The sequence below is a fragment of the Gadus chalcogrammus genome, chromosome 14 (assembly GCF_026213295.1).
Source record: "Gadus chalcogrammus isolate NIFS_2021 chromosome 14, NIFS_Gcha_1.0, whole genome shotgun sequence".
Lineage (NCBI taxonomy): Eukaryota > Metazoa > Chordata > Actinopteri > Gadiformes > Gadidae > Gadus > Gadus chalcogrammus.
In genome coordinates this window covers 14,352,560-14,373,701 of record NC_079425.1, presented here as the reverse complement: position 1 = coordinate 14,373,701, position 21,142 = coordinate 14,352,560, and the positions used below count along the sequence as shown (strand labels likewise).

Here is a 21,142-nt window from a genome sequence, read left to right as displayed (position 1 = left end):
CAAAATATGCAGATAATGTCAAAATCGGTTCCAGGGACTATATAGGGATTATTAATGTTGTTTTTGATGGTGTTTTTTTCTGGACCGAGTATTCGAATATTCGCTCGGAAAAACCAACAATTATTCGAAGCCTGAAAAATGGCATTTGGGCAAGCCCTAATGGTAATTAAACATTAAAACACCTGCGGTTTATAGTCCAGTGCGTCTTATATATGTACACATCATTCAATTTAGCTGCTGGGGCGTAAACTCTGTTGGGCCTTATAGTGCGGAAAATACGGTATTTATTCATTGAATTTACAGAAAATGTGCTAGGCCTATATCGTTATATATATCGTTATCGGGATATGAATGACCTATATCGGGATATGATATTTTGGTCATATCGCCCAGCCCTATTTGCCGCTTATCCAGTACATGACTAACAGGACTTAAAAATTCACCGACAAGTGAAGGTAGATATAGGATAGAGGCAACAGATCAATGTACGTAGGTCAGTACAAGGAAACAAGGAAACAACGAGCAGCAGTAAATAAAATAAAACACTTTGCTTTCATGGCCACCTGTTTCTCCCAGAGGGGGAATGAGTCTCTTTGCTGGGCTCCAATTATCTTGGAGCAGACTTTGACAATACCATTTAAGCTATTCTTGTACCTCACAGAAAACCCATTGAACAAGCAAATAAATGAAAAAGTTTGAATACTTTCATGGAATGGTTGATAAATGCCTTAAGATATTGTCACAGACACGAAAAGAGTTAACCTTCCACAGTAAGTGAATTTGAATTGAGTCGAAATCCTGTACAAAAGAAGCAAGTGTATCAAGGGTTTGAACCATTGGCAGGACAATACAATAAATGCGTATGGTTTCATACACCATAACAACAACAACACTCAAAGTGATAACAGTTCACACAATTAGCTTTACAAAATTTTGTTAACCCATGAAATTCATAATATAATGCATTTTTTCTGCATTGTATCATGGCAAGCGTCACTATATATAATGAAAAAATTGGGCCAATTTCGGGAATTAAAAAATAATAAGTGATTTTGATGGTTATGTATCAAAATAAAAGTATCACACCAGTGTGAAATCAAGGCTCAATAGATATATACATGTGAGTCATGTGTGTGAATTTTTTGCATTTTTAGAAGAGAGAACATGGTTAGGAATCATGACACAGTTATCAACATCGTCGTTACCATGGCGGCGGCGCGCATAGTTCGCTTCGCCCTGTGTCTCACCGGCTTTTGCAAAGTAGTGTTAATTTGCTTGTTTTTTGTAAGCCTTTTCGCTAAAAAATGTTTAGCGTATACATCGTATAGCCGACAGGAACTTTTGGACATCGGTTCCTGCAATTCCGTCAACTTTACGGACTTTACGGACGCATTTGGTCTCATCTCGGAAATAGCCAGGACAGCGGAGCCAACTGACAAACGGAGCCGGAGCACCAACGGACAGCGGCGGCGTCACAGATGTAAACAGAGAGGGTCGCGCGGAGGTCTGAATGCTAGGCTAAAGCTAGCGCCTCACAGACCATCGCTTCCCAGCATCTTTCTCGCCAATGTCCGATCCCTGGCTAACAAAATGGACGAACTGCGACTTAGGATCACCACCAACAAATGGATTATGGACAGCAACATCATGATTTTCACAGAAACCTGGCTCAACAGCAACGTTCCGGATAGCGCCATCGAGCTAGCAGAACGCTACACTCTCCGTGCAGACAGAACGAAGGAGTCCGGTAAGACTAGAGGTGGGGGTCTGTGTATTTATGTTAACAAAGCTTGGTGCACGGACACTACCACCATCGAGAGTCACTGCTCGGATAACATAGAATATCTCATGCTGAAATGTAGACCTTTCTATCTGCCCAGAGAGTTTACATCCACCATTGTGACTGCAGCCTACATTCCCCCGGACGCTAATGCTGCATTTGCAATGAAAGAACTGCACAATGCGATTAGTAAACAACAGACTCTGACCCCCGAGGCAGCCTTTATTGTTGCGGGTGACTTCAACCACTCCAACCTAAAGTCTGTAATCCCCAAATTCCGCCGACATGTCTCCTGCCCCACTAGAGGAGACAAGACATTAGACCATGTATACACAAACATAGCTGATGCTTACAAAGCAGTCCCCCTCCCCCACCTTGGTCAATCTGACCACCTCTCTTTGTTCCTACTGCCTAAGTACTCTTCACTCATCAGACGGGTGAAACCCACAGTGAGGACAGTCAAGGTTTGGCCAGAGGGAGCAGACTCTGCACTTCAGCAGCGGTTTGGTAGCACTGTCTGGAGGGATTTTGCCACTCAGGCCACCATCGACTCCCACACGGACACGCATCCTCTGTACTGAAACGTATGAACTCTGAAATCAACAGTGTCACCACCCTCAAATGGATTACCACATTCCCTAACCAGAAGCCATGGATGAACAGAGAGGTCCGACTCCTATTGAAGGCACGCGACATCGCCTTCAGTTCAGGTGATGCTCGGGCCTATAGCTCATCCAGGGCTAACCTGAAGAGGGGCATCAAAGCGGCCAGGCACTGCTACAAGCTGAGGATCGAGGAGCACTTTAAGAGCAACTCTGACACCCGACGCATGTGGCAGGGCATCCAGGCCATTACGGATTACAAACCGGCCAACATCTCCCCCCCATCCAGTGACGCCTCCCTTCCTGATGAGCTTAACCACTTTTATGGACGCTTTGATAGGGAAAACAGGGAGCTGGTCATCAAGGCTGTGCTCCCTGCAGACCACCAGCCCCTTACTCTCTCCCCCATCGACGTGTGTGCAGCACTGAGCAGGACTAATGCACGGAAGGCTGCTGGACCTGATGGTATCACCGGACGGGTTCTCAGGGCCTGTGCTGTGCAGCTGACTGAGGTCTGGACTGACATTTTCAACCTGTCACTAGCCCAAGCAGTTGTCCCTGTGTGCCTCAAAACCTCCTCCATCGTGCCGGTGCCAAAACACTCCACTGCAGCAAGCCTGAATGACTTCCGCCCAGTTGCACTTACCCCCATCATCTCAAAGTGCTTCGAGAGGCTGGTCCTGGCTCACCTCAAAACCTGCCTGCCACCCACACTGGACCCTTCCCAATTCGCCTACCGCCAGAACAGGAGCACAGAGGATGCCATCTCCACGGCACTCCACTCCGCCCTCTCCCACCTTGACAACAACAACACCTATGTCAGAATGCTGTTTATTGTGCCGTTCAACACCATCATCCCCTCCAAACTGATCACCAAGCTTACTGAGCTGGGCATCAACACCTCCCTCTGCACCTGGATACAGGACTTCCTAACCAACAGACCACAGTCTGTCAGGTTGGATGAACACACTTCCTCAACCCTCACCCTGAACACTGGCGTTCCACAGGGCTGTGTGCTGAGCCCTCTCCTCTACTCCCTCTTCACCTACGACTGCACAACTATTCATGGTTCCAATACGATTGTCAAGTTTGCAGACGACACTACGGTGATTGGTCTCATCAGCAACAACGATGAGACGGCCTATAGGGAGGAGGTCCAGCACCTAACTGCGTGGTGCGCCAACAACAACCTGGCTCTCAACACTAAGAAGACGAAAGAGCTCATCGTGGACTTCAGGAAGTCTAGAGGTCGCACACACACCCCCATCCGTATCAACGGGACGGAGGTTGAGTGTGTCACCAGCTATAGGTTCCTAGGTGTCCACATCTCAGAGGACCTCTCATCTGCAAGGACTGTTCTCACCCTAACCACAGACTGTTCACCCTCCTCCCCTCTGGGAGGCGCTACAGGTCTCTCCGGACCCGGACCAGCAGGTTTAGGGGAAGCTTTTTCCCTGCGGCTGTCACCCTCCTAAACTCTACCCCCCCCCTCCCCCTCAGTGTCTGCCCCCCCCCCCCCCCCCCACGGCCATTCATTGCACTAATCCATGCTAGTTGACAACAATTATCCCTCTACTTGAATTTACATATCCCCTGTATCAACACCCATAGTACTCTATTTTATTATACTATATTTATGTTTATTTATATTTATATTTATTTCCATGCTAGTTGACTGAACAATTATCCCTCTACTTGAATTTATATTACTATATTTATATTTATATATATTTACTGCACTTATTGTACCTCTATGCTGCTCTGATACTGTATAATTCATGTACAAACTGCACTTTACTGCTCCTTTGCACTTCCGGTTGTCACAAAACCTCATTTCGTTGTACTCTGCACAATGACAATAAAGTGAATCCAATCCAATCCAATCCAAAAACATCATCCCCTGCACAGAGAGAGATCAACACATATACACACACCCCGCCGCCAGTGTCCGAGCGACCTCACATAAAGAATGCATCTTCAGTTTGGAGCAGAGCAGAACTTTCACAATGGTTAGCGGGGACCGGCAAACATAGGACTTTACACCTGCTTTCTCTAAATGTATTTGGTTGTTTTGGAAAATAAATGGCAGAGATTACTTTTTGAAGCACCTGGGAACCAGAAGTATCTGCAAGCTCCTATTTTATTGACTTTGGCATATGCGTCCGGCCCGTTCCTGTTCCGACAGAATGTCAGCAGACATGGCCTGGGACGGACCAATCACAACCGTTTCTCTAATATGGGGCGGGGTGAATATGATGACTGGACAGAGAGCAATATGAAAAGAGAGAGAGAGAGAGAGAGAGAGAGAGAGAGAGAGAGAGAGAGAGAGAGAGAGAGAGAGAGAGAGAGAGAGAGAAAAGATAGAATGACAAAAAGTGAGAATGAGAGAGTGACGGACAGGGGAACTGAAGGAGCGAGAGATAGACAGTGATAAAGAATAGGATAGAGAGATAGGACAGATGAAAGGGCTAAAAGAGCGAATGAGAAAGAGCGAGAATAGGAAAGAGAGAGGGGAGATAGAACAGCTGAAAGAGAGAGAAAGAGTGAGATGGATGGAGAGAGGAAAGATAGAGAGAGAGAGAGAGAGAGAGAGAGAGAGAGAGAGAGAGAGAGAGAGAGAGAGAGAGAGAGAGAGAGAGTGACAAATAATAGGATAGAGAGAGTGGACAGATAGAAGGACTGAGAGAAGGAGAGAGAGAGGGCAGATAGAAGGACTGAGAGAGAATGAGAGAATATGTTAGAGAGAGGGTTGATAAAAGGATTGAAGAGAGAGAGAGAGAGAGAGAGAGAGAGAGAGAGAGAGAGAGAGAGAGAGAGAGAGAGAGAGAGAGAGAGAGAGAGAGAGAGAGAGAGAGAGAGAGAGAGAGCGAGAGCGAGAGCGAGAGAGAGGACAGTCAACGAGGTGTGGAGCAACAAATAATTCATAGCAGAACGCTGCTGCTGATGAAGAGGATGATGATGATGAAATGCAGGGTTCGCGTGAGAGATAGCATGATGAATCAACCTTCTGGTTCATAACCAGCATGGAATAATAATCACCTGTCTCTGCTGGAACCAAGGTCACACAGACTGTCCTCCCAATATTTAGATTAAACTAAAGGAAGCAACAAAGACACCAATCCATCAGGCTTATCCCATACAAATACTGGACTCTGGAGAGTTGTACTAGAATGTATACACATTATTAGTATTTAAATAGTACTAGTAGCCTCGGTACCAGTATATGACCTTTTGACTGTGATTTTTTTTCTTTTTAGAAGGAGTTTATTGATATAATGTGTAGAATTAAGTGGCATCTAGCGCAACGGTCTTGGCAGATCTGAATATAATATTATTAAGTATGTTTTAATAAGCGTATAATCGCATGAAAATATGAATCTTTGTGTTTTTGTTACCTTAGAATAAGCCCTTTATATCAACATAGAGAGTGGGTCGGTTGCCCTGAAATGTCAATCACAGCTAGTTTACTAGAAGCTTAACCCTCTCTTGGATAAAGACATCAACAGCTGCACAGATGGAACTCCACACATCCACATAGCAACTGGCGATACCGTAAGCGTCCGAGAAGCTCAGCCCTCTCTCAGACACGCCTCATATAGACTATGAATTTAATGGGGTTTCCCTTTTAATCCAAGGGTAAAATAGTATAGCAAATGGCAGTTTGCTGATGAGGGGGATTATGATAAGCGGATTTGAATTCTGATTTGGAGACGTTAGTTTTTTTGAGGTGGTTTCCCTTTTTGTTTGTTTGAGAAAGTTAGTATCAAAAACAAAACTGCGATACAACTTTAAACGTCAAGTTGACAGATAGCATGGTCAAGGAGGTAAAGGAACCATTATAGGAGGAAATGTCTAGAGGTAAGGTAAGGACGTTGGAGAGAAGACAGACAAAGAGACTTAGAAATAGAGAGAGAGACTTAGAAATAGAGAGAGAGAGAGAGAGAGAGAGAGAGAGAGAGAGAGAGAGAGAGAGAGAGAGAGAGAGAGAGAGAGAGAGAGAGAGAGAGAGAGAGAGAGAGAGAGAGAGAGAGAGAGAGAGAGAGCTTCGAAAGGGAACACAGGCCTCATTATCTTGTGAGCCATTAGCCATTGTTTCCCCCAGCATTAATTAGGTATTGTGAATCAGAAACTTTGACACTACTACTGAAGATACTATTTACCATAACATTTACAGTACTAAATGCAGTACGATATCCACTCAACTGGATACTTCCCATCTACAGTATAGTGTTCATATAGTTTGTAGAAGAAAAAGAGGGATATGTTAACACAAAACGCATACCTCCTTTCCTGTGTATAGCAAGTAACACACCACTCAGGTGAAATATCACCACTTGAAGATGCAGAGTCAAGGCGAATGTAAACAGAGAGCAAACAGCAGCCAACAGAGCGGGCCCCTGCCCTCTGCATGCTAACAAGGGAAGCTGTGCTGGGAGCGCGCTAATAGTGTGGATATGGATTTATCACCCCGCTCTGACAAAACAGATGGGGAAAACAAGACCCCGCCAAGGCTATGTAGCAGAAGACAGAGATCTCTGAGACCCACAGAGATATGGACCATTAAGATATCTGGACTGGTGAGAGATCTGAACTGGTAAGAGATCTGGATTACATAAGTAGTTATAGTGCAGTTAGCAGAATACACGCATGATGACAATTTTGTGCAGACCACGATAATGACGTTGTAGCCTGCACGTTCAAGAGAGAGAGAAAGCAAACAATACAAATACGTAAAATCTAAAATAAAATAAATGTTACGAACTACCCAAGTGTTGACTGATTTGTGCCAAGGTGTTTACCTAAAATGTGTTTTCAAAGTGATCCCTAAATGCCTGTCCACTCGGTTCCACACGGCCAAATTCCTTGTAATGTTGATCGCCATCATCATCATCATCATCATCATCATCATTATCGTCTGGCTGTGGAATGTTCCTCCGCTTGCAGAGGTTGTGTAGAATGGCACATACAGTGATTACTGTGCTTGCCCTCTCTGGGGTGAGGCGTATTTCGCCGTGGAGGACATGAAACCGACGTTTCATCTGCCCAATTCCTCTCTCCACAACATTTCGTGTATGTTTGTGTGCTCGCAAAGAGCCAATACGATGTGTTTTACGCATAGCATAGGACTATACGTAATCTGCGTAATCACTTACATGTTACACTTGAACTGTGCTCCCGGTTGTGGATTGAGGTAGGGTGTCTAGAGCCACGTCTTGCATGGATAGTCACTGTCACCCAGCAAGTGACACCCAACTGGTACATCTCAAAAAGCTGCCTCAGACCGCTCACCATTAAAATGCGCGAATCATGGGTAGCTGAAGATCCAGGCCACTTTGCAACAACATCCAGTAGGCTATGTTAAAATTTGCATCAAAACAACCTGCGTGTTGATGGAATGCACTTTCTTCCTATTGACGAACACGTCCTCGTCTTTTGATGGCGCAATTATTTTTATTTTTTATAAATTATATATTTTTTTTTATAATTTATAATTTTTATAACATTTTATTTCGGGACTAATCGGATTATTCCTGTTAGTCGGGGATGCTATTGCATCGCGCATTAACTCCACAATAAATTGAATACCCTAACATTTCGTCTCGCAGGCTTGTAAGAGGTCTGAACTGGTAATAGATCTGGACTGGTAATATACTTTTTTAATAGACCAATAGGAATTGGACTCTGAGACTGTTCCTTGTAATACTTTTATTTTACATCGATTTTCTTCAATTGCCTTCAATGATCGTGCTTTTAGTTAAAAGCACTTTGACATTAACTGAACTAATGTTTTTAAAAAATATGATTCTTGTGGATGTGAAGGCCTCTGAAACCTGCACTTCAATTGACTTGTAATCTAAGGAGACGATAATCGTATCATAGTGATTCAACTCACTACCTCTTCCTATATCTCCAGCTATTCTCCTTCATCACCATTTTCCCCCAAGACCCATACGACGTAAGCTAGACAAGCAGCCCTAAAACCTTCAGAGATTTTACTGCTCGTCTCCTTGGGGGAAGGGTGAACAAGCAATAGGAAGGAGGACGCACAAAAAAGGGATTCGAACACATCTGTGGACTCTAACCAGCTCTACTGCCGCTGCAACCATTTTACTGGAGGAAGTTGTGACATTAGCTGTGTTCATATAATCTCATATTATAATATTATGCAACGTAATGTGATCTGCACAGAAACGTAGAGTTAGATGCAACACTAGGACGTGAATAAAGCGCAGGTCAGTTGATGCTAAAGTGACATTGATTTTGCCAAAGGACAAAACAATGATTATTAAAAAACATGATTACACTCAAAGCAGTCCAATGGATTTCTAGAATTGAATGATTGATTTGTGCGTGTGCGTGTGCGTGTGTGTGTTGGCCTATCAGCAGGAAGGTGAGAGGTAAGACTTGGTTTTACTGTTAATCTGTTGAAGGGATTATATTCCATTTCATCTGTCTGTCGTGTATAGCTCTCTTTATCGCTTATACCTTGAAACTAAGCCTTAGCACTGTTCCCTGCAGCATCAGAAATTACTCAGGTACTGATGAACTGGTGTCATCGATTTTATTACATTCCCCTGGATAGGGAAAAAGAGCGGCAGTAGCTCAGGAGGTAGAGCAGGATGGCTGGTAACCGCAAGGTTGCTAGTTCGATCCCCGGCTGCTCCCCGGCTGAGTGTCGAGGTTTCCCTGAGCAAGGCACCAACCCTAGCTGCTCCCGAAGAGCTGGCTGTCGCCTTGCATGTTTGGCTCCGCTGTCGATGTGTGAATGTGTGCTTTAATGGGTGAATATCAGGCAATATTGTAAAGCACTTTGGATAAAAGCACTGTATAAATGCGGTCCATTTACTATACAAACACACCCCTTAAAACAAATTAGAAAAGTAGACTAGCAGTGAACTGTAGCAGCGGATCTGTGAAATAGGACTGTCTTGCTGTAGCTGACTGGACGATGTCTTCAGCATTTAGGAAGTGTGAATGCTGAGGCCTTTACATTTTTAGGAAGTGTCCTGAATGCTGAGGCCTTTACATTTAGGCCCCGCCCACACGGGTGAAAACAATCTTTTTCCCTCCGCTTTTCCTTTGATGCGTTTCAGGAATATCTCTGTAAAGACGGACTCATTGCGAAAACGCATTGAGCTGTAGAAACGCTGTAGTACATATTCAAGGCGCTGGTTCTCCACAAAAAAAAAGTGGAGCGCATCAAGCCCGCACACGCCGTACACAAACATTCAGTCGAGGAGGAGATAGCAGTTGTTAAACCTTTTAGATTGAGCAGAAATACTTTTTAATGTACAGTTAGTAATAACATTTACCAAGGGCCAGTATTTAAAGCCACAAAAATAATGCAAATAAAAAAAATTATAATAATTCAACGCAACTCTAACGTCGCCCAGGTGGTGGGGGGGGCAATGACGTCATCGTTTGCGTTTCAGGCGTCCACACGAATCCTAACGAAAACGCATAAATCTGTTTTTTACTTATCTAACCTGGGACCTGGTTTCAGAAAAGTGTGTTTTCGGTCACCGAAAACGCCGGATCCGTCTGGACGGTCGGCTCAAACGTACAGGATTTATGCGTTTTCACCAAAAAATTGGTTCAGTGTGGATGGGGCGTTAGGTTCCCAGTACCTACACCCACCCACTCCTTTTGGGGGCACTTCTTGATGTAGCTGTCCCTTTTAATGGAAGAGAGGGGCAACAGAACACTACGTAATGGAACACACTCAAACTCATTGGCAGAAGACGACAGCTTGTACAGACATTTTTAATCGTAAAACGTCCAACGCCAGGTGGTGGAGGGAAAAGAGGGGAACAGGAGGAACCAAGGGGATTCAAATAAAAGACGGAAGGCTGAGGCTCACCTGGTTGACGTGTTTGAGTTTGTCGATGATCTGACTGATGACAGGGTCTGCCCCTTTCACCTTCACCTCAGGGTTGTCGCTCTGGGCTTTGATCCCGTTCCCCACCACCCGCATAGTGTAGCTGGAAACACAGGAGCGTAAATACACAGGTCGATACACAGGCAGATATATCCAGGTATTTTTCCAAGTAAATATATCCAGGTAGAAATACAGGTGAATATATCCAGGTACATTTACAGGTAGATATACACAGGTAAATAGACAGGTGCATATAAACAGTTGAAATATACTAATAGATATATGGTTGATTAGAATTTGGTAAATCTTCGGGTAAATAAACCGCAAACTACACAAAAATCCCATTTCAGCAAAACCACAGGAATCGCATAAATTGTGAATGTATTTGCTCAAAGAAAAACATAAATCTCCCAAAGCCAAGCTGATTCATAGGTTTAAGTTTCAACTTTGGGTACGTAAAATTCGCTGTGATCAATAAACTGAACTCAAACAGCGTAGTTAAGAGGCATTCAGAAACACGCCAGCTGTGAAGCAAACAAAGATAGAGTAAAACACACACGAAATGTTTTGAAAGCAGCCCAGAGCTATCGTCTATGGCCCGGCTATTAAGACAAATGGGGGACTACCAGTCTACTAAATCTTAATGCAGACGCACATTCCAAAAACAACATGGAAAAATAATGTGACAGTGTATGAGAAAGGCTGAGAGACGGCGAAGCGTGATGTGTGTGTGAGCCAAGCTGCATGTGCTGTCGAACTAATCCTGTGAACTACATCTCCCAGTGACCTTTGCAGCAGGATATCTCCCGCCCCTCTGCTGGGTGATTAATGGCACACGAAACAGATTACACTGGAGCCATCTGTGCCCAATTCTCACAGATGAAAACATGTTAGGCCTCCTCATCCCAGGCTGGGCCCCGGCCCATGGACCGGGGCCTAAAGGAAACATATTGCTAAGCAGACCAGTGTGGGCACACGCTCGGGTTCCCCTGTCCTCCAAGACGTTCAATGTGCGATGATAGACCACCAGCCAGCACGGATATTGCACATGCAGCATGCATGAAACACTATGAATACCAATGGTCACACATGAAAACACGTGTGTTCAATCAAACACAAACGTACACACACACACAAACACGTACACGCACACACACACACACACACGCACTAGCAATCCCACACACGCAAGTAATAACACGTTGTTCACATAGACATGTATGTACACACAAACACAATCACACACACACAATCACACACACACACACACACACACACACACACACACACACACACACACACACACACACACACACACACACACACACACACACACACACACACACACACAGAGATGGCCCCTTCTAACCTCAGAAATGTAATTTCTAACGCCATCGGGATGCATAGCCTGAAAAATCTCCTCCAACATTCTGTCGGCTAGCAATTCCGTTTCAGTACCGGTCTGGAGAGGGAGGTAGGGGTAGGGGAGGTATAGATAAAAACATTCATCATGACCTCGCTCTATCTGTCTCTCCGATCGAATACAAAGCCACACAGGAAAAACCAGCTTCAGCCACGCATCAAAAACGTTGAGTGATCGCTGACTCTCAGGAGAACGACCGCCGAGAAAGCCACATCCTGCAACCACGTCTACATATCGCTCTTGCCATCCTCCCCCGCTCCCCCCCCCCCATCTCGCCATCATCCCTCCTCCCTCATCATCACTCCCCCCCCCCCCCCCCACACACACACTCACGTACGCACCAACCTCCACTTCCAACCAGATTGAAACATTTCTATGATCACTTTGTACTTGAATGCTCCATATGGAAGTGTGTTTTTTTTTTCTTTTACTTTATTTCATTATTTAGTATTATTGATTTCTTAAGCGAAACTTTCTCTTGTGTCCTCTGTCTACCTGATGTCCTTGGAGGTTTTGATGTCAGAATTGTTGATGTCGGCTGGTATACAGACTGGACGGATATATACCAAAGAACCCGCAACTACAACCTTCATCTCTCCTTTGCTTCTATACTGTGACAATATGAAAATATGATCAAATAACTAATCAAATCCAACACAGTGTACCACTCAATAGTATTAGTAAATATGAGGAGAAGGAGGTTTTTCATAATGTCATGCCTTTTGGCAGGCACCAATTACAATACCGTGCATAGGTACAAACTGAATTAAAACCAACATCATTAATATTGAACTTAACGTTTGAATCATTTATGTTGCAAATGAAAGCGCAAAGTAACGCCTTTGCTCTCTTCCAACCTGTAGACCAGTCCCTCCATGACAGTGGATTGCTCCCAGACAACATTATGGACCTAACATACTCTCTACTACTAATCCATATTCAAACTGCTTATATGGTGTGAAAAATGAACACATTTATTCAGTTCTGTATAAGTTTAAAGTTATGTCAGGTGAGGTTATGTCAGGCGTCTTATCAAGACGTTTCAGGGACGTATCTCTTTTTCTTTGCTATGTTTCAGCACACTATCAAAAACTCATATCTGTTCGACGCCAGACACGAATCAAGCGGCTACAGGCAATACAATATCAATATCTTTCTTGCAGCAAAGTTGGCAAATTCCCAGAATAATCCACTGGGTCTGATTCCCTGAGGGAAAGGGGTTTGTTAAAATTTAAAAAAATATCTATATTGTGTAAACATCAAATCCCCTGATCTTTTGAAAATAAAAGTACAATAAGTGTGGCTCCAGCCAAATGAGGCCCTCGCCTCAGGCAGGTCTATCAGACGGCGGCTGTCGGCCAGGGAGATGAAAGAGAAGTGTGGAGCGCAGGCTAAATTGGTCATGGCTCGGTGGGCTCGGGAAACACACAGGCCCAGGGACCCAGACAGAGAAGAAAAGTCGTTGTCTTTTCACGCCGTCACCGTGGAAACAAAACTCTTCACAGCTCATTGGCCGCCGCCAACAGGATCTCCACAAATCAAAAGCCTTAAAATTAGCCTGAGTTCTTATCGAGCTCAAAGGGAGAGCAGAGGAAGGGATTAGAGCGAAAGACACAGAGGAACATGGAGAGAGAGCGAGAGTGAGAACAACAATAGAGGGAGCTCAACAGGAGCGCTGTGAGTAAAACAAGCGGCCCATTTTTTTTCCCCCATGCTGATTGGCTCGCGGGACGCAGAGTACAATCACACCATCAGTCATGAACTCACTGTTCCCCAGGGCACCTGTTAGCCAAGCGCTTATAAGCTAACAAATGTTGGTAATGTAATATGCTAATTACTTCCAAAAAATAAAGTCCTCAACGAAGACAATGTTTTACCAATGCATATTTAACGCCATTCTTTCCTCATAAGGCTATCCTAATCAGACAAGTCGGCGTCCGAACGTTTGGCTGGTATGCTGCGGCCGGGAACTTTTCTCAGCGGCGGGGACAAGACGATCCAACATACAGGCAAGCCAAAATCAGCGAGCGTACAGACAGCCTGTGGCGGTGATTTAGCGCTCGCCCTCGCCCCTGCCAGCTCCGGTCCAATTACCGGGCAGCCCTGGGCCTGGGCAAAGTATTGACGAGTGCCGGGGAGAGAGAGCTAGGCATTAGCCGCACGGCGAGGTGACAGCTGTAATTAATACGCTTGGAGAGTAGGGGGCTAGCTAATGGCAGGCGCTAGGAGCGGCAGGCAAACTAATATGTAACTAAGTTCGAGCCAGAAGATGTACACACGCACACACACATACACACACAGACACTGTCCGAGTGGTCATTTCACTGGGCTAGGCTAGGAAAGTGTGTTTAGATAGCTCCCTCAAAGCCAATTCAAGGCCAATCTGAGTCCTTTATATGGGTAGGAAAACAGAGTCGAATTTGAATGAAATTACAATCAATAAACAGACAATCATGGAAGATAGAAGTTCAAGAATGGAAAATATGAATATGCCAAAAATGTATTTAGTTTTGAACACTGTTTTCAAAGCATAATGTAGCGTTGAGGCAGACCTCAGATGTTGTGGAAGATTGTACCAGATATGTGGTGGTAGATTGAAAAATCTAGGTTTGTACCAGATTTGTGTTTGTAGATAAAAACTCAAAGTTCGTACCAGATATGTTGGGGTAGAAGATTCACCAAGCTCCACCATGCTTGGTTGGAACCTTGGTTGAAGGCTACATTTGTTGAATTTGTTAAATATTATACAGGTTGATCAAAAAAGATCTGACCAGAAATTGAAATACACCTCCGCTTCTTCCATTTGAAACGCCTAGGCTGCTACAACATTACTCAAGATGCTAAATGATCATAATATAATATTAGCTCAGAGGGAAACATGTCAATGTTGTCGATGAAGGGGTACTCCAGCATTAGAGACAAACCAATGATTTGGCGTTTATTTAGCATTTCCCTTGAGCACGGATTGTCTCACATGCAGGGTCTCACATACCCTTTCTCACTAGAGCGTCTCACATGTGGTGGCCTTTATCTCCTGTACTTTAATTACTCATTGAACAGGTGCCCTTGAGGCTGAGAGATGTGTTGACAGGCGGACACACCTGGAACAGAACACCACACTCCTTCTGCAGCCCCTTAAACTGGTCTCACCCAGTTGAGGAGCTCTGAAAAACACTTGAGCAAATGACTTGTTCGCAGGCTCACTGATGCCTTGTGGGATATTTAGTTTCAAGGTCTAACCACGCCACCACCTGCCCCCTTGACCCGATCCCCTCCTCACTCCTCCAGGCCCTCTCTAGCGATATCCTTGCATTTTTCATCACCCTTATCAACACCTCCCTCACTTCAAACCGTGTTCCAGCGTCCTTCAAGACTGCCAGAATGAAGCTACTTCTTAAGAAACTGACCTTTGACACAACGACGTCCATAACTACAAACCGATATCTCTTCTTTCATTCCTTTCTGAAACACTGGAACGTGCCATCTCTAACCAACTGTCCTCCTATATGACAAAACAATCTGCTTTACCCTGATCAGTCAGGCTTCAAAACTGCACACTCCACTGAGACAGCTCTCGTCGTGGTGAGTCACTACATGCAGCTAGAGCCTTGTCCCTCTCATCGGTTCTTATTCTCCTCGACCTGTCCGCGGCGTGCAACACCCTAAACCACCATATCCTTCTCACCACTCTCGCCAAACTCACCAAATTCGCCAAACTTGGCATTGCTGAATCTGCACTATCCTGGTTCAAATCCTACCTGACGAATCGCACCTATAAGGTCACATGGCACCTTATCCAAACCCTGCACTCTCGACACTGTTGTCCCTCAAGGCTCTGTACTGGGACCTTTTCTGTTCTCCCTATATACCAGATCCCTGGGCTTTGTAATAACATCTAGGTTTTTCCTATCACTGCTACACTGACGACACTCAACTATTCCTCTCTTTCCCCTCCTCTGACCACACCCTGATTGCAACACGCCTCTCAGAATATCTGGCAGGCATAAGCACTTGGACGACTGCCAATCACCTGAAGCTTAACCTCCTTATGTCAAGGAAAGATTGCCCTCACACAGACTTACTGGTCACTGTCGAGGACATCGCTGTATCTTGATCACCAATTGTAAGAAACCCTGGCACAATACTGTACAAGCAGTTATGCTGGACCGCAAATAACACCGCGCTGGCCCGATCCTGCAGATTTGCCCCCTACAACATCCACAAGATCCGGTCCTTCCTCACGGGAAAAGCAGCTCAGCTCCTGGTCCAAGTGCTCGTCATCTCCCGCCTTGAATACTGCAACTCGCTCCAAAAAAGTTGGCCCACTGCATTACAAGTTGCCCCTAAAATCCTGAAATTCCAGACCTGGCAGCATCTTATCTTAGCTTTATATCCTTACTTTACCAACAGTGATATATTGCTTCAACTTCTTCTGACAAATGCACCTATTGTAAGTCGTTTTAGGTAAAGCGGTAATGCCCTAAATGTAAATTATTTCAGACCCAGTTTCACATTGCAAATTTGTCTTCTAGCTAAGCGGCGAAGAAACACGGCGGACATTGTGTTTAAATCTCGTACGTGAGCTCCCGCCCCCCCCCCACCACCACCACCACCCTCATTCCTTATTGTTGGGCTCACAAATTTGCGGAACCATTGGTTTGTAGTCCTCGGCCCTTCTAGCAGGCAAGCAAAGTTTTACTGAAATGATGTCAAGCGCGTCATTTGACGTCATTTCAGGAGAAAATTAGATCAGGAAAGCTGGGCCAAGGAAAGACTGGGTTAGACTGAGGGAAAAATAACAATTTTTTTACATTACTATAGCGATTCTTTTCGGCGTTCTATAATTTTTTAGAATGATAGAACGTGAAGGGTATCCCTTTAAGGATTGCATATGAATGACTTTCTAAAATGGGGGCCATTCAATTCCGGCCCTCAATGTGTCAAATATGGATCCTTTCCAGTGTTGGTTGTAAGAATCTCAAACAATATCCGAAGGCAAAGTACACCCATAAAACGGTTGTTGTGTTATCCAATGGGTGACGTCAAGGATGCTGCATCTGTATTTTTTACAGCCTATGACTCATTAGTATGGGGAAGGCAACCCAAGGTCATTTATGTAGGAAAAAACTGGTAACATAAAATATGAGTTGGATAAGTGTTCTAGAATCCTCTCGACTTGAATTCACTGCAATTTAACTGGTCTAACTCACTGACCCTTTGAGGCTTTCAATGCAATTTCCTGAGTAGCGTTCTGCCTTGGGTTACAATCTATTCCAATATTAACCAACCGGATTTTCTTTAATGTGCGTGCGTTCTTCAGTACCCATTTATCTTCCCTTCTTCTTCCAACTATTGAAAGTGTGTGTATGTGTTTGTGTGTGTGTACGTTGCCAACAAAAATCACACACAATAATAACGTCCCTGCAATCATTGTAAACTAAATGTGAGTTTTACTGCAGCTTTTAGTACCCAATGGAATAGCTGTGTGTCTGCGAGCCATAATGTTGTTATATACCACACAGACCGGCCTAATTAAAACTTCTCTGAAGATGTTAGTACCCGATAAATACCCCACATTTAGCAACGTGGCAAGGAACAGGCCTCAATAATGCCCGATTTAGAGTTCTACATACAGCACGTCGGCGAAGATCACACAACTGCTTGCGTTTATACTTTTATGTTAACATGTACACATGAGGGCAGTGTAGCATTTTTAACCCCAAATGTACATGAATCATTAAGAAAATCCTGACAGGTAATTGCAAGACGGAATCTGCTCCATTGAAAATATAGTTTTCTTATAGTTTTTTATATACATTGCATACATTCTTTCGTCATGCCCGCAGCTGTTGGCGACAAAACCAAACACTAAGCCCACTCGGCCAATCGGTATAGGGAGCCTCTGCATAGAAGGGCGATGCGTTGATAACCTCTGCACGTTTTAACGGACGATTAGACTTTAGACTTTATTGTCTAGGATCGAGTACGACAAAAGGGGCATGTGCACAACTGTATGGATCTTCCTGGACCTTTGCAGACGTGCAGACGTACCCTGGGCTTCAGGCCTAGCTAGTTTATGTAGTAACCTAGTAGTAATAAGTAAATAAATAAGTCAGTCTCCTCAGACTAAAAAGCCTGCACAAAACGCCACACATTTTGCTTAAATACTAATTTCAACTTGAATTTCAACAAATATCTTGCCGGAGGTAAAACAGAGAATAAGCAAGTGTGAGAGGGAGTGAGCGTATGAATAAGAGTGAGAGACAGAGAGGGAGAGGGAGAGACAGAGAGAGAGAGAATGGCCTTCTTGGCTCAAAACCAAGGAAGATCATCTGAATCATCTCTCTGATGAGTTGGAAAAAAATGAAAAAGAATAAATAAGCCAGCGTAAGAGGCTTAACCATCTCCAACCATATCGGAACTGACCTGGCAGAGCCAATTTCCACACCTGCTTCCTGCAGGAGCGGAGAAAAGACTCGCAGAGAGGATGATTATGAATTTATGAGAACTTCTGTAAACAAGCGTAAACAAATCAACAGGCCATGAGCGGCCCGCACCCCTCCCCTTATCGCACGCCTCCTCCCCGCTTATCAAACAGCATGAAGGCACCGAGGATATTAAAGCAAACACTCCAGGATGATTGGACTGCACCATGCCACCATGCTGCTCTTCAACCACCCTATCCAGACGCCTCTGGGGCCTGCGGCGCATGCAAATAAAACACCAGGAGGAGGGGAACGTGGGGGGGGTGGGGGGGGGGAGGGGGGCGGGGGAAGCTGGAGCTGGAGCTGGAGGAGATAGGGAGGAGGAGGTGGAGGACAGGAAACGACTAGGAGGGGAGGAGGAGGATAGGGAGGGGGAGGAGGTGGGGAGGAGGGGAGGGGGAGGAGGAGGTCATGGGGGAGAGGAGGAGGATAGGGAGGGGGAGGAGGAGGAGGTGGGGAGGAGGGGAGGAGGAGGATAGGGAGGGGGAGGAGGAGGGGAGGAGGAGGATAGGGAGGGGGAGGAGGTGGGGAGGAGGAGGATAGGGAGGGGGAGGAGGAGGGGAGGAGGAGGAGGATAGGGAGGGGGAGGAGGTGGGGAGGAGGAGGAGGTGGGGAGGAGGGGAGGAGGAGGATAGGGAGGGGGAGGAGGAGGGGAGGAGGAGGAGGTGGGGAGGAGGGGAGGAGGAGGATAGGGAGGGGGAGGAGGAGGGGAGGAGGAGGATAGGGAGGGGAAGGAGGAGGTCATGGGGGAGAGGAGGAGGATAGGGAGGGGGAGGAGGTGGGGAGGAGGAGGATAGGGAGGGGGAGGAGGTGGGGAGGATAGGGAGGGGGAGGAGGAGGGGAGGAGAGTTGGAGTAGATAGGGAGGAGGAGATGGAGGATGGGAGACAACAAGGAGGGAAGGAGGAGGAGAAGGATGGGGAGGTGGAGGACGGGAAACGACTAGGAGGGGAGGAGGAGGATAGGGAGGGGGAGGAGGTGGGGAGGAGGGGAGGGGGAGGATAGGGAGGGGGAGGAGGTGGGGAGGAGGGGAGGGGGAGGATAGGGAGGGGGAGGAGGTGGGGAGGAGGAGGTCATGGGGGAGAGGAGGAGGATAGGGAGGGGGAGGGGGTGGGGAGGAGGTGGTCATGGGGGAGAGGAGGAGGATAGGGAGGGGGAGGAGGTGGGGAGGAGGAGGATAGGGAGGGGGAGGAGGAGGAGATGGAGGATGGGAGACAACAAGGAGGGAAGGAAGAGGAGAAGGATGGGGAGGAGGTGGGGAGGAGGGGAGGAGGAGGTCATGGGGGAGAGAAGGAGGTAGGGGAGGATGAGGAGGAGGTGGGGAGAAGGTGGAGGGAGTGAGGAGGAGAGGAGGAGAGGCAGGAGGAGGAGATGGAGGAGTGGACAATTGATGGCTCTCTGCATTCTGTCCTGTTCCATTTCCAGATTATAGTGTATCGTTGTATTGTTGTCTTTTTTCAAAAAACATGCAGAAGCTGAAACACATTCCCCTTCCAACAGGGAACCAAGAGCCATATTTATGTCAGGGTGTAACAGTTGAAAGTGAATAATGCTTGTTTGTCCTTAATGTCAGCGGCTTGGCAGTAAGACATAGAACTAGTCATATCACCTGCGTAATACGAATATTAAACATGATGACACAACATTGATTACAATTATCTCTCTGCTCTCTCTGGGTCTGGCATCAACAGGTATGGACTCTAAAGACCCATGATTTTACTGGATATTTGGCTGCAGATACGCAGATTAATCCCAAATAGCAAGACAACCAGGGATGGTAGATTATTAGGAGGGATGGATAGTTGATGGATAGTAATATGATATGTCTAGATCCATCTCATAATGAGTAGAACATGTACTGTGAGGAAAAGCGATGCAAATTAATACAAATACAAATGGCACACAGCAAATCGCAAAGTGTTAAAATCCCAGAGTATTCATGACCAGAGTAGATTTTATACACTTTGGTGTTGAATAGGCACTAAGTACATTTTTTGGGCTGTACCAGAAACACTCTTGGGTGTTGTCTCTAAGTATAATGCTGGTGTAGAGTAATTTAAGTGTTTATTTTAGGATGATGGACTCCCTGAGTGTACAACGGTTGAGTGTCCAACTATCCCGGCGGCACGTCGGTTTAGGTTTCGATTCGTCATTGGCTCGCTGCGCCTTCTCATTGGTTGAATCTAGAGACATGTGACCGTTTGTCCTCTTCCACACTACGCAGCAAACTGTTTCGGCAGAGACGGTTGACTAGAGAGGATCGAATCAATATCGCCAAGGAATTGCTCCGAGTGAGCGAAGACATTTTTGAACTTCATGGGAATGTAAACAGGTAAGAAAAGTACCAAGTGAATAATGCACAGGGTTTCTATGTTTCATAGTTAGTTGTGCGTGTGTCCTTCATATAGGTCAGAAATTGTATTCATAATGGGTCTTAAGAAGGTATTAGAGGCTTAAATTTAACTTGTTCAAACCTGCAGAAACCCTGAATGCAGAATATTCAGCATTTCTTCGTCTTTTAGATCTGATAACCAACTTATAAATGCTAACGATTTTAGCTAACGTCAAACTTAATGGCCAATGCTAATGAGGCACATGTCTTCAATTTAGCTAACGCCTCGTTAACATTTTTAGCTAATGCTAACGAGGCACGTGGCTTTAATTTAGTGGGAGCGTGTCTATGTTCCCCGGGTCCTATGTTCCCCGGGTCCTATGTTCCCCGGGTCCTATGTTCCCGGGTCCTATGTTCCCCGGGTCCTATGTTCCCCTCTTTGTATGAGACTGGGGAACATAGGACCCTTTTTTTTTTTTTAAAAAGGGTCCTATGATAATAACCTGTTTGTATTTGGCCACCTTTTTAGATGCTGACTATTTATTGACAAGAACTTTTTGAACCTTTTATGTTGTGTCATGTGCTTTCATCAGGTGTATTTCATGCTCAAAGTATGTGCTCTCCCTTTTCAGGTTGGGATAG

At 45.4% G+C, this 21,142-nt stretch overlaps 1 protein-coding gene across 1 annotated transcript in view; it reads right to left on the bottom strand.

The window, feature by feature from the left end:
- The window catches only part of LOC130404019 (glypican-5-like), a 125,201-nt gene that overhangs the window by 51,963 nt on the left and 52,096 nt on the right, over positions 1 to 21,142 (bottom strand). The window contains exon 7 of the mRNA XM_056608612.1: positions 10,244 to 10,364. Within this exon, the coding sequence (XP_056464587.1) occupies positions 10,244 to 10,364 (121 nt within the window). The remainder of the gene's footprint in view (positions 1 to 10,243; positions 10,365 to 21,142) is intronic.